The sequence below is a fragment of the Pogoniulus pusillus genome, chromosome 3 (assembly GCF_015220805.1).
Source record: "Pogoniulus pusillus isolate bPogPus1 chromosome 3, bPogPus1.pri, whole genome shotgun sequence".
In the NCBI taxonomy this organism is placed as follows: Eukaryota; Metazoa; Chordata; class Aves; order Piciformes; family Lybiidae; genus Pogoniulus; species Pogoniulus pusillus.
The window spans coordinates 1,938,574-1,951,675 of record NC_087266.1 but is presented as its reverse complement, the minus strand read 5'-3'; the positions used below and the strand labels follow the sequence as shown (position 1 = coordinate 1,951,675).

General features: G+C 54.1%; 1 protein-coding gene across 1 annotated transcript in view; it reads right to left on the bottom strand.

Annotated features, from left to right (window-relative positions):
• Nucleotides 1-266: 266 nt before the first annotated feature.
• USP35 (ubiquitin specific peptidase 35) overlaps nucleotides 267-13,102 on the bottom strand; it is a 34,720-nt gene continuing 21,884 nt past the window's right edge. The window contains exons 5-11 of the mRNA XM_064140271.1: nucleotides 12,693-12,794; nucleotides 10,393-10,551; nucleotides 9,158-9,351; nucleotides 8,974-9,067; nucleotides 6,986-7,092; nucleotides 3,102-4,317; nucleotides 267-1,822 (exon numbers count right to left, since the gene is read on the bottom strand). Coding sequence (XP_063996341.1) covers nucleotides 1,652-1,822; nucleotides 3,102-4,317; nucleotides 6,986-7,092; nucleotides 8,974-9,067; nucleotides 9,158-9,351; nucleotides 10,393-10,551; nucleotides 12,693-12,794 — 2,043 coding nt within the window. The 3' untranslated portion in view covers nucleotides 267-1,651. The remainder of the gene's footprint in view (nucleotides 1,823-3,101; nucleotides 4,318-6,985; nucleotides 7,093-8,973; nucleotides 9,068-9,157; nucleotides 9,352-10,392; nucleotides 10,552-12,692; nucleotides 12,795-13,102) is intronic.

Below are 13,102 nucleotides of genomic sequence, written 5' to 3'. Positions count from 1 at the left end.
CCTCTTAACACCACTTTAAGTCTAGTGGCCTTAAAACCAATGAACACATTCCACTGCTTGCCTACAGCACCCCACTGATAGGACTGTGGTCTGCATTTGGAAGGATGGAGGGTTTCCATTCCAGCTCTGCCAGCTCCCCTCTTCCAAGCCACCACTCTGCAGGATTGCCTCATCCCTCTGAGGGTCACTGTTCATCTCTCCAGCAGCTTTTCCATCTCTTTTGAGCCCCAAAGCTATGAGCATTGCAAAAAGACACTGAACTGCTATGCTGAGCTAATGTCCTTTATTTATATACAGGAAAGGCAATAAAAGACTATGATAGCACACCCCAGAGACTGGATCCCAAGTGTCCTCTCTCATAGACTTTCTGCTCACATTACCCATACCAATGTCTGTGCTTTGCCTTTTCCTCCACAGCAATGCAACATTCCCACCCCCAGTACTCCACAGTCAGGATTAGGCCCTGCACCCAGCACCTAAGGCACAAGTCTCTGCCACCAGAGCTGGAGAAATCTCTACTACAGGCATGAGGGAGGAGCAGGCAGGAACAAAGAGCTGGGGAGGGATATGAAAGGGAACCAGAGCCTTGTAAACACACTGTCCATGGCTTGGGTGGCCTCCTGCCACCAAAAATCAGTCCCTGTCCCATTATTGGATTGGTTTTACACACTGGGTTACTCAGTATTTATAGTGGGGTGATAGAATACATCTGGTTGGCTTAGCCTGCTTGCAAATCAGCACTTTAGAAAGTTAGCATTTGGGGAGGTTGCTCATTTACTGCTTGGTTCAAGGTACCCCCAAAGGAAAGCCCAAGTTCCAGAGGGCAGATCCAGCCCAGAAAGCCATGAGGTGACAGCAGCAGAAAGAGGCTAAGTCCTACAGACACATCTGGAAAGACAGCTCTGGTGGGGGGGATCTGCTGGGTACACTAACAGCATCCCGAGGTCTCCAGTAACACAAATGAGCTTTGCTGGAGCACAGAAAACCCCAACTGGACCAGGTCAGAGAGGTTTGCTGCCCTCAGTCTCTTCTGGGTGCTTTGCAGTGCTGCAGAGAACTCCTCCAGCTGGCCTGTCGCTGCTCACCGTGACCAAGCAGCCTTGCCAGCTGCCCCCTCCAGCAGATCAGCATTGCCACCTTGGCTGCTCTGCATCCTTCAGCCTTTCTCTGCCTTCAGAGATGTGTCAAGGGGGGTTCTCAAAACCACATTAAAAAAAACCCAAACCAAAATCCCCAAAGAAACCCAAAAAAAGGCAACAAGCAACCAGAGGTCCCTCCCAAAACCAGCTCAGCAGCACAAGGAGTGCTGCAGATAGGATGTGCATGGGACATCTGCATCCCTGCCCTTGTCCCTGCCCCCTTCAACACTGGTAGCATGGCTCACAGCAGGCAAGACACAGCTATGCTGAAGCAAAAGGACACTTCTCCAAGGTCAGTAGCTGCTTAGCTTAGTGACATTAAGGCGTGAAGACCAAGTGCACAGGAAGCGGTGAGAGCCTCCAGGCGCCTCCAAATAGCCCCTGAGGCTTTTCCCCACTGAAATGTTCCCCAAATCTTCCTCCAGGATGCTTGCTGTCATCAGGGTGAGGAAGAGGAGCTTCTGGCTTTGGGTTATCCCTGTGGACATTGACTGTCTGGTTTAACTTGTTGGCTAGAAGACGAGTCCATGGAAGGAGCCAGATCCGCCCCCTCCTGCTGCTGGGCTGCAGCCCCCTGAGGAGCTGTCATCATCCTTGTCCCTGTCAAAGTCTCTCCACCACAGAGGGGATTTTGGCAAGGCAGAAATGTAGGCAGCTCTGTTCCTTGCTTCTTTCTCCTGCTCCTGGCAGAAAAAAGGGGAAGAAACAACACACATATGTATGTATCTACAGCTAAATGGTGTGGGTGTGGGGATGCTCCCAACTCCCCAAGGAGCTAGGAGCCTGTTTGGTGGCTCCTGGAAGACCTCTCAAATAAAACTGAGGTGAGAGGGCCTTGTGCTCATCTCTAGAGCTTGGTGGGAAGGATGTGGCAAAGCATTGGGCCACAAGGATGCTCAGAGGGCTGCAGCAGCTCTGCTGTGAGCACAGACTGAAAGAGTTGGGGCTGTGCAGGCTGGAGCAGAGGAGGCTCCCAGGGGACCTTCTTGTGGCCTTCCAGCATCTGAAGGGGGCCTACAAAAAAGCTGGGGAGGGACTTTTGAGGCTGTCAGGGAGTGACAGGTCTGGGGGGAATGGAGCAAAGGTGGAGGTGGGGAGAGTGAGGCTGGAGGTGAGGAGGAAGTTGTTGAGCAGGAGAGTGGTGAGAGGCTGGACTGGGTTGCCCAGGGAGGTGGTTGAGGCCCCATGGCTGGAGGTGTTTAAGGCCAGGCTGGCTGAGCTTGGAGGTCTCTTCCATCCTGGTTAATTCTGTGATGTAATTCAGTAGTCACAGCAGCTGGGTTATGGCTGGACCTGATGATTTTAAAGGTCTTTCCCAAGCTCAATGATTCTATCATGCTATGAACTGCACCACCTTAACAAGATCTATTATACTTTGTGTTTCCAGATCTTCCATCATAGAATCATAGAATGAAGCAGGTTGGCAGAGAGCTCCAAGCTCAGCCAGCCCAACCTAGCACCCAGCCCTGCCCAACCAACCAGACCATGGCACTAAGTGCCCCAGCCAGGCTTTGCTTGAACCCCCCCAGGGACAGCCACTCCCCCACCTCCCTGGGCAGCCCATTCCAATGCCAAATCATCCTTCCTAGACATCTAGGAGAACGTTTCAGGCAGAGCTATCTGGAATGAGCAACAGCAAGTTGACCCCAACCATAGCCACAAGACATCTTAGAATCATGGAATGAAGCAGGTTGGCAGAGAGCTCCAAACTCATCCAGCCCAACCTAGCACCCAGCCCTATCCAGTCAACCAGAGCATGGCACCATGTGCCTCATCCAGGCTTTTCATGACCACCTCCAGGAGTGGATAATTGCACTGAGAAGGAAAAGGGATTTGGCAGCAGGCAGTGCCTGGAGAGCTGCACAGGTATTTATCCTCAGGACAGGACCCTGCTGCTGGCCGGGGGGTGGGCAGGTGGCAGCAGCAGGATCGCGCCCTGCCGAGCGCAGCAGCGGGAGTTACCTGCAAGTAGAGGATGTTATCCCTGGCAATGGCTTCCATCAAGTCTTTGTGGAGGGAAGGGTCCCCGTGCAGGTGGCCAGCCTCGGCCAGAGCCTCGTGCAGCAGGCAGCTCTGCCTGCCCGCCCGCTGCCGGTAGAGGAGGACATAGGCAGTGTCCTTGGGGAAGAAGGAGGTGACGTTGCTGACCGATTCAAAGGAGGAGAAGGAAACTCTGGTGTCGTTGAAGAGGTACCACTGGATTTCCAAGTCCAGCTGCCTGTCAGCGGCTGGAGCTGGCACTCTGTGCCGGGGCTGCCCGTGGGGGATGGTGTCTGTGCACTCCCTGGAGTAGCAGTAGTAGTGGCCGCTCTCGGAGGAGATGCCCGAGTGCACCACCACGCTGCACAGGTCGTACACCACGGACACGAAGCCGCTGCCTGGCACAGCAGCCCCGTCCTTGCCACGCTGCCAAACCTCCTCAGTTTCCTCTGGGGTGGCAAGGATGGGCAGCTTGAGCACCACAGGGATAGAGACGTTGTCCAGGATCTTCTTCCTCTTCATAGTGCGTGGGTCAAAGGAGAACCGCAGCAGCGTGAGGATGAGGTAGTGTGGTCCCTCCGTTAGCTCCGCCACCTTCTCGGCCTCCTGCAGGGATGCACAGTTCTCACAGTGGTATTTGTTCTCTGCTGTCAGTCTCTCTGGGGATAGGAAATAGTTGATGAGGTCCGGGACAGATCTGGAGTCCCTGGGAGCCTGCCCCCCTGAAGACGAGAGAGGGTCTCTGGCTGCAGCCACGCCGCCAGCATCGCCGCTGAGGGAACTCATTGCTCCTCCTGGCTCCTGCAAACCCAGCGTTCCCCCCAGCACTGGTGGGGCTGCAGGGTCTTCAGCCGTGGGGGCCTTCCTCCGGACCCAGGGAGAGCCGGATAGCTGCTGGCTCGGGTTCTCAGGAGGCTCAATTAACTGAGGGCAGATTTCCTCCACGGGCAAACCAGACTTGCTGGGAGGCACTTGCCTGTCTGGTGGGGGAAACGCCAGGGACAGGTCTGTGAAGGCTTCCTCCCGGGATGAGACATTCATGCACTTGAGGCAGCGGATCTTGGTCATCATTTTGCCCCCAAACATCTTCTCAATCAAGGTCCTCTTGAAGTAATGCTGTTCCACTGCCTGAGGCATCAAGCTGGATTCCTTGAGTTTCTGGTAGATCCTTTTCCCAGTTTTTTCTTCTTCATGTAATCTTTGGGAGAGAGGGGGAAAAAAGAGGCTGCACCTTGCACCTGGACCATACCAGAAGGGAGCTTCTGTTCCTCACTCCCAGGGGTTAATGCAGGTTAACCTGCCCCATCGCCAGAGGTCTGGTGCTCTGGGGGGAAGCTAGGGAAGGACACAGGAGTCTAAGATCTCTGTTAGGAAGCTAGGGAAGGACACAGGAGTCTAAGATCTCTGTTAGGAAGCTAGGGAAGGACACAGGAGTCTAAGATCTCTGTTAGGAAGCTAGGGAAGGACACAGGAGTCTAAGATCTCTGTTAGGAAGCTAGGGAAGGACACAGGAGTCTAAGATCTCTGTTAGGAAGCTAGGGAAGGACACAGGAGTCTAAGATCTCTGTTAGGAAGCTAGGGACGGACACAAGAGACTAAGATCTCTGGGAGGATGCCAGGGAAGGACACAGGAGACTAAGATCTCTGTTAGGAAGCTAGGGAAGGACACAGGAGTCTAACATCTCTGTTAGGAAGCTAGGGAAGGACACAGGAATCTAAGATCTCTGGGAAGAAGCTAGGGAAGGACACAGGAATCTAAGATCTCTGTTAGGAAGCTAGGGAAGGACACAGGAGACTAAGATCTCTGGGAGGATGCCAGGGAAGGACACAGGAATCTAAGATCTCTGTTAGGAAGCTAGGGAAGGACACAGGAATCTAAGATCTCTGGGAGGATGCCAGGGAAGGACACAGGAATCTAAGATCTCTGGGAGGATGCCAGGGAAGGACACAGGAATCTAAGATCTCTGTTAGGAAGCTAGGGAAGGACACAGGAGACTAAGATCTCTGGGAGGATGCCAGGGAAGGACACAGGAATCTAAGATCTCTGTTAGGAAGCTAGGGAAGGACACAGGAATCTAAGATCTCTGGGAGGATGCCAGGGAAGGACACAGGAATCTAAGATCTCTGGGAGGATGCCAGGGAAGGACACAGGAGACTAAGATCTCTGGGAGGATGCCAGGGAAGGACACAGGAGACTAAGATCTCTGGGAGGATGCCAGGGAAGGACACAGGAATCTAAGATCTCTGTTAGGAAGCTAGGGAAGGACACAGGAATCTAAGATCTCTGGGAGGATGCCAGGGAAGGACACAGGAGACTAAGATCTCTGGGAGGATGCCAGGGAAGGACACAGGAATCTAAGATCTCTGTTAGGAAGCTAGGGAAGGACACAGGAATCTAAGATCTCTGTTAGGAAGCTAGGGAAGGACACAGGAGTCTAAGGTCTCTGTTAGGAAGCTAGGGACGGACACAAGAGACTAAGATCTCTGGGAGGAAGCTAGGGAAGGACACAGGAGACTAAGATCTCTGTTAGGAAGCTAGGGAAGGACACAGGAGACTAAGATCTCTGTTAGGAAGCTAGGGAAGGACACAGGAGTCTAACATCTCTGTTAGGAAGCTAGGGAAGGACACAGGAATCTAAGATCTCTGGGAAGAAGCTAGGGAAGGACACAGGAGTCTAACATCTCTGTTAGGAAGCTAGGGAAGGACACAGGAATCTAAGATCTCTGGGAAGAAGCTAGGGAAGGACACAGGAATCTAAGATCTCTGGGAGGATGCCAGGGAAGGACACAGGAGACTAAGATCTCTGGGAGGATGCCAGGGAAGGACACAGGAATCTAAGATCTCTGTTAGGAAGCTAGGGAAGGACACAGGAATCTAAGATCTCTGGGAGGATGCCAGGGAAGGACACAGGAATCTAAGATCTCTGGGAGGATGCCAGGGAAGGACACAGGAGACTAAGATCTCTGGGAGGATGCCAGGGAAGGACACAGGAGACTAAGATCTCTGTTAGGAAGCTAGGGAAGGACACAGGAATCTAAGATCTCTGTTAGGAAGCTAGGGAAGGACACAGGAATCTAAGATCCCTGGGAAGAAGCTAGGGAAGGACACAGGAGTCTAAGATCGCTGGGGGGATGCTAGGGAAGGACACAGGAATCTAACATCTCTGGGGGGAAGCCAGGGAAGGACACAGGAATGTAGGACCTCCATGTGCCTTTGACTCTCGGCTTTCAAGGGAAGACAGGGACACCAGAGATGTATGACTTCTAGGTAAGAGAAAGGCAAACCCCAACACTTTACAGAGGAGGACGAGTGGTGCATCCAGGTAAATTCCTGCCTTTGGCACCTTTGCCTTCAGAGAAAAGGCAGGAGTTCTCAAACTGAACTAAGTTCTGCCCTTAAACCCAGCCCAAACAGGGTTTTAACAAGATCAGGCTCAATATGTAGAGGGAGGACACACTCCTTCTAGCAGGGCCTGCTGCAACAGGACAAGGGCTAATGGCTTTCAAGTGAAGCATGGAGATGGAAACCAGCTATAAGGAAGAAATACTTCACACTGAAGCTGGGGAGACACCAGGTTGCCCAGGGAGGTGGCAGATGCATCACCCTTGGAAACATTGCAGGAAGGTTGGATGGGGTTCTGAGCAACCTGCTCCAGCTGGGGATGTCCTTGAGCACTGAGAGGGAGTTGGGCTTTAAATATCCCTCCCTATCCAAAGTATTCCATGATTCTATGATCTTTCCCCTCAAGCCTTCACAGTCCCAGCTCTCCAGGTCCCAGTGGTGGTCCCACTGGTACACAGGTCAGCATTAAACATGACATCAGGTCTAGGGATGCTGTTTTCACCAGGTTCTACTTGACACATACCGGTCCAGCAAGTACTTGAGATACTCTGAGCAGTCCTGCTGAGCACCAGGGGTGAACCAGGGTGGCCAGGAGGCAGAGAGGAAGGTCTCTGGTGAGATGGCAGGTCGCTAGAAGCAACACAGAAGTGCATTTAATCCAAGGGGTTTATTCTTACTTCTCGAGGTGGGGGGTGGAGAGGGGAGAGGAGGGTAGTGCTGGATGTTCCACTTGGAGCAAGGAGTGTTTATCTACCTGGTCAGCTCCCCTTTTTCACTCCTACAAGGGATAATCCCAATGAAGGGGAAGAGTTTCTTGGGCTTCTGCAAGGCAGAAGGGTTGAAGGCTTGGCAAAACCAACCCCAGGCAGCACTACAGGATGGGGCTGGAGTGGCTGAGAGCAGCCAGGCAGAGAGGGCCCTGGGGGTGCTGGGAGAGAGGAGCTGAAGCTGAGGCAGCAGTGCCCAGGTGGGCAGCAGAGCCAGTGGCATCCTGGGCTGGCTCAGGAGCAGTGTGGGCAGCAGGACAAGGGAGGTTCTGCTGCCCCTGTGCTCAGCACTGCTCAGGCCACCCCTGCAGTGCTGTGTCCAGTTGTGGGCTCCTGAATTGCAGAGAGATGCTGAGGTGCTGGAAGGTGTTTGGAGCAGGGCAGCAAGGCTGGGGAGGGGCCTGGAGCAGAGGCCTGTGAGGAGAGGCTGAGGGAGCTGGGGGTGTGCAGCCTGCAGCAGAGGAGGCTCAGGGCAGAGCTCATTGCTGCCTGCAGCTGCCTGCAGGGAGGCTGTAGCCAGGTGGGGTTGGGCTCTGCTGCCAGGCACCCAGCAACTGCTCTAGGGTAGGGTGTCCCTGCCCATGGCAGGGGGGTTGGAACTAGATGATCCTTCTGGTACCTTCCAGCCCTGACTGATTCCATGGGAGTAGAAATAACAGCCTTCAACAACCATGAATGCTTTCTTCACAGGCATGAACTTGAATATGAGTGACCCCTGGAGATACAGTTAGGGCTCCTGGAAAGACATCTGCCAGCCACCAGAAAAACCTTATTTTGGAAATCCACTGAGATTTCCCTTGCTGTGAAACCAGGCCTCTGGGATTCTTTGTTTTCCAAGCCTGGACTGACAGAGCTGGCTTGCTGCATTGTGGAATATAATAGAATAGAATCAGTCTTTTCCCTGACCACCTTAACAGGAGGCTTTCACACCTGCTCCCACTTCAGTTTATTGGTCTTGCAAATGGGTGGTGACTTCGTGCACCCTGTTCCAGGTGTGGCTCATGAGGGCCTTGAGCAGCAGCTTCAGAGGTCACTGCTTTGCCATAGGAGACATAGAATCAGCCAGGGCTGGAAAGGACCACAAGGAGCAGCCAGTGCCAACCCCCTGCCATGCCCAGGGACACCCTACCCTAGAGCAGGCTGCACACAGCCTCAGCCAGCCTGGCCTCAAACACCTCCAGCCATGGGGCCTCAACCACTTTCTTGTGGCCTTCCAGGATCTGAAGGGGGCTACAATAAAGCTGGGGAAGGACTTTGGAGGGTGTGAGGGAGTGGCAGGAGTGGGGGGAATGGAGCAAAGGTGTAGATGGGAAGAGTGAGGCTGGAGGTGAGGAGGAAGTTGTTGAGCAGGAGAGTGGTGAGAGGCTGGACAGGGTTGCCCAGGGAGGTGGTTGAGGCCCCATGGCTGGAGGTGTTTGAGGCCAGGCTGGCTGAGGCTGTGTGCAGCCTGCTCTAGGGTAGGGTGTGCCTGGGCATGGCAGGGGGGTTGGCACTGGCTGCTCCTTGTGCTCCCTTCCAGCCCTGCCTGATTCTATGAACACAGCTCACTTTCACAGGTGACAGGAGCTTCCCTCCACCCCCCCAAAATTAGTCTCTTTCCCACCAGCAGAATTCATCCTGCTAGAAAAAAGCCCCCAGGAACCAGAGCTCCTTATCAGCAGGTTGGAGCAGCAGGAAGCCAGATGGAGGCGAGCCCTTCCACAGCCCACAGCCCAGGCAAATAGCTGCAAGATGAAGCAATCACCTGACTGTGCTCCAAGAATGCAAAGAGCCACTGCAGCTTCGTCATCAGGGGCTGGGAGCTGCCCTCGCTGAGCTTCAGCACCGCATGCCGAAAGCTGCGGGAGGGAAGCGGAGACAGCAAACGGTGAGAGGGAAAACTCGACCTGGGGCGCCAGGAGCTGCCCTGAGTGGGAGCAAACACTCACTCTGAGGCCATGAAAAGAGACTGGATGATGCTGTTCATGTAGCAGGTGTTGCCCAGGTTGATGAGCCCTATCTTGCCCGTCTCTGATTTGGAAGCCAGGCGCGGGTAGAAGCAGGCCAGCTCGTTCTTCTGGGAGGTCCAAGCATTTTGTCCCAGGAGGTGTTTAATCCGGTCCTCATTTGGAACTGGGAGAGCCTGGGATGGAGAGAGAGATCTGTGTCACCTCTCTGCAGGCATCAGCAAAGCTCCCCTGATAGAGGGGTTCACACAACTCATTTCCCTCGCTCTTTGTGTGAACATAGGATCACAGAACCAGGCAGGTTGGAAGAGAGCTCCAAGCTCAGCCAGCCCAACCTAGCACCCAGCCCTGCCCAACCAACCAGACCATGGCACTAAGTGCCCCAGCCAGGCTTGGCTGCAACACCTCCAGCCACGGCCACTCCACCACCTCCCTGGGCAGCCCATTCCAATGCCTCTCTTCAAGTAGTTGTGGACCTTTCTGCCCTGAGCCTCCACTGGGAGCAGCATCTCCTTCACAGCTCCTAAACTGGCAATTACGGCGGCCAAATGCATGCAGCTTGCCCTAGCTCAGCAGCAGCATCCTCACTGTTGTCTACAACTACCTGCAGGGAGGCTGTAGCCAGGTGGGGTTGGGCTCTGCTGCCAGGCAAGCAGCAAGAGAAGAAGGGGACAGAGTCTGAAGCTGTGCCAGGGCAGGTCTGGGTTGGATGTGACGAGGAAGCTCCTGGCAGAGAGAGTGATTGGCATTGGAATGGGCTGCCCAGGGAGGTGGTGGAGTGGCTGTGGCTGGAGGTGTTGCAGCCAAGCCTGGCTGGGGCACTTAGTGCCATGGTCTGGTTGGTTGGGCAGGGCTGGGTGCTAGGTTGGGCTGGCTGAGCTTGGAGCTCTCTTCCAACCTGGCTGATTCTGTGACTTCTGCAGGCCCAGCTCAACAGCAGTATCTTCCCTCAATGTGCCTATGTAGGGCTCTGACTCAGAATGTTAACCCATTGCTCATACCCGAGTTCAGAGTGTGGAGGTTAGGCCACCCCTCCAGCACAGGCTCTCTGCACGAGGCTGCAAGCTAACATACTGTTCCCATAAGGAATATGTGCCATGGAGACATGGCACTTTGGAACTTGGTTTAATGGCCACAGTGGTGTTAGGACTTGATGATCTTAGAGGTCTTTTCCAACTGAAACAATTCCAAAGAGAGCTGAGCTGTGAATGTCTTACTTTGACTGCTTCCAGGACTGGTTCATAGAGGTCTGGAAACCCTGAGAAGCGGAAGAACATGCAGTGGATGAGCTCAGCCAGCTGCTCCAGTGAGCTGGTGGCAGAATTGGAGTCCTCCTTCTTCAGAGAGGTCACCAGCCTGGGGATGTGAGGAAGCAACTGCAAAAAAGGAAAGAAAAGTCACTGCATCAAAAATGGCTTCAAGTTACTCACAGAGCAGGGGAATGAAGTTGAACTCCAGGCTGTGAAGGGTTAACCTTCCTTTTGGAGCCCCCAATACAAGAGGGCTGTGGAGATACTGGAGAGTGTCCAGAGCAGGGCCAGGAGGATGCTCAGAGGCTGCAGCAGCTCTGCTGTGAGCACAGCCTGAAAGAGTTGGGGCTGTGCAGGCTGGAGCAGAGGAGGCTCCCAGGGGACCTTCTTGTGGCCTTCCAGCATCTGAAGGGGGCTACAAATAAGCTGGGGAGGGACTTCTAAGTCTCTGAGGGAGTGTCAGGAGTGGGGGGAATGGAGCAAAGGTGGAGGTGTGGAGAGTGAGGCTGGAGGTGAGGAGGAAGTTGTTGAGCAGGAGAGTGGTGAGAGGCTGGAGTGGGTTGCCCAGGGAGGTGGTTGAGGCCCCATGGCTGGAGGTGTTTGAGGCCAGGCTGGCTGAGGCTGTGTGCAGCCTGCTCTAGGGTAGGGTGTCCCTGGGCATGGCAGGGGGTTGGCACTGGATCTGTAAATATTGGGGTTTGGCTCCAGTGCCTTCCTATGCAGGAGGGGTGTGGGAGGACACTGTCCAAAGCTCAAACCAAACACCCTTCAGACATGTAACAACTGCAACTGATTTCTCCTATTGTTTTGCATTCCTTCATGCTCTAGAATCCAGGAGATCATAGTCAGGGTTGGAAGGGACCACAAACCCTGTGAGGAGAGGCTGAGGGAGCTGGGGGGGTGCAGCCTGCAGCAGAGGAGGCTCAAGGCAGAGCTCATTGCTGCCTGCAGCTGCCTGCAGGGAGGCTGTAGCCAGGTGGGGTTGGGCTCTGCTGCCAGGCAAGCAGCAAGAGAAGAAGGGGACAGAGTCTGAAGCTGTGCCAGGGCAGGTCTAGGCTGGATGTTGTTAGGAAGTTGCTGGCAGAGAGAGTGATTGGCATTGGAATGGGCTGCCCAGGGAGGTGGTGGAGTGGCCGTGGCTGGAGGTGTTGCAGCCAAGCCTGGCTGGGGCACTTAGTGCCATGGTCTGGTTGGTTGGGCAGGGCTGGGTGCTAGGTTGGGCTGGCTGAGCTTGGAGCTCTCTGCCAGCCTGGCTGGTTCTGTGATTCTGTGCATTAGCCTACAAGAACTGTCTGGAGTGCTGTATTTTATAGTGCATACATTAAGCCGTGTGGGATGGGTGGTGACACAGAGGACCTTTGTGTCTCTGCTGTGGCTGAGAAACCTCATCAGGAGCAAGCGGAGGCAAGGAGCGGCTCTGGCTTGCTCCCGGGCGCCCCCTGCTGAGCCTGCAGCTGCACAGAGAACAGCAGCACTTGTGCAGCCCTCCAGATGTGCTCAAGCGACCCTGAGCACTTTCACAATCTTCTCTGTATTTATAGTTTCTCTTACTTTTACCCCAGAACAATGCTGGAGGAAAGCCTCAGGTTCCCCAGTCTGGTCGTTTCCTGGTCCTCTCCTTCCTCCCTTTTTCTTTCTGTCTTAAAATCACAGAATCAGGCAGGGCTGGAAGGGAGCACAAGGAGCAGGCAGTGCCAACCCTCTGCCATGCCCAGGGACACCCTACCCTAGAGCAGGCTGCACACAGCCTCAGCCAGCCTGGCCTCAAACACCTCCAGCCATGGGGCCTCAACCACCTCCCTGGGCAACCCACTCCAGCCTCTCACCACTCTCCTGCTCAACAACTTCCTCCTCACCTCCTACCTGAGTCTTCTTTCTTTCTCTCTTTTATCCCTCCTCAAAATGTTGGAGGTTTTAGCTCTTTCCTTTCCTACAAGCAAGCTTTGTTGGGAAAGGAAATTAATGCTACTACTGCTTCTCAGTACTACTCCCCTATGAGGCCAGGCTATGAGAGAATAAGGCTCTGAGAAGACCTTTTAGCAGCCTTCTAATAACTGAGGGACTCCTACATGAAAGCTAGGGAGGGACTAATTACAAAGGCTCCCTGGGATAGGGTGAAGGGGAATGGATTGAAGATGGAAGAGGGGAGATTTAGACTGGAGATTAGGAAGAAGTTCTTTACAGTGAGGTTGCTCCCACCCATAGGGACCCATGGCATGGCTACAGTGAGTGCAACAGCCTCATCTGAGTGCCAAGGGTAGGCTTACCAAGTGAAATGCCTCATGAGAGTGCTGGAAGCTCAGCAGCATGTACTGCAGGACAGACAAAGCTCCCTCTCTCACGATGGGGTACAGCAACTTGGAGAAGACCTGGTGAGGAAGGGAGAAAAAAGCAAAGTGAGAAGGCAGGAAGGCAGCAGAACACACAGCAGGAAAGGCCAGAGAGAGTGATGGGCATTGGAATGGGCTGCCCAGGGAGGTGGTGGAGGCACCGTGCCTGGAGGCCTTCAAGAAAGGACTGGATGAGGCACTTGGTGCCATGGTCTGGTTGTCTGGATAGGGCTGGGTGCTAGGTTGGGCTGGATGAGCTTGGAGGTCTCTTCCAACCTGCCTGATTCTATGATTCTATGAAAGAGAGGCACTGGGCAACTAGCACAGCTGCTGCTGCTCTGTGCATA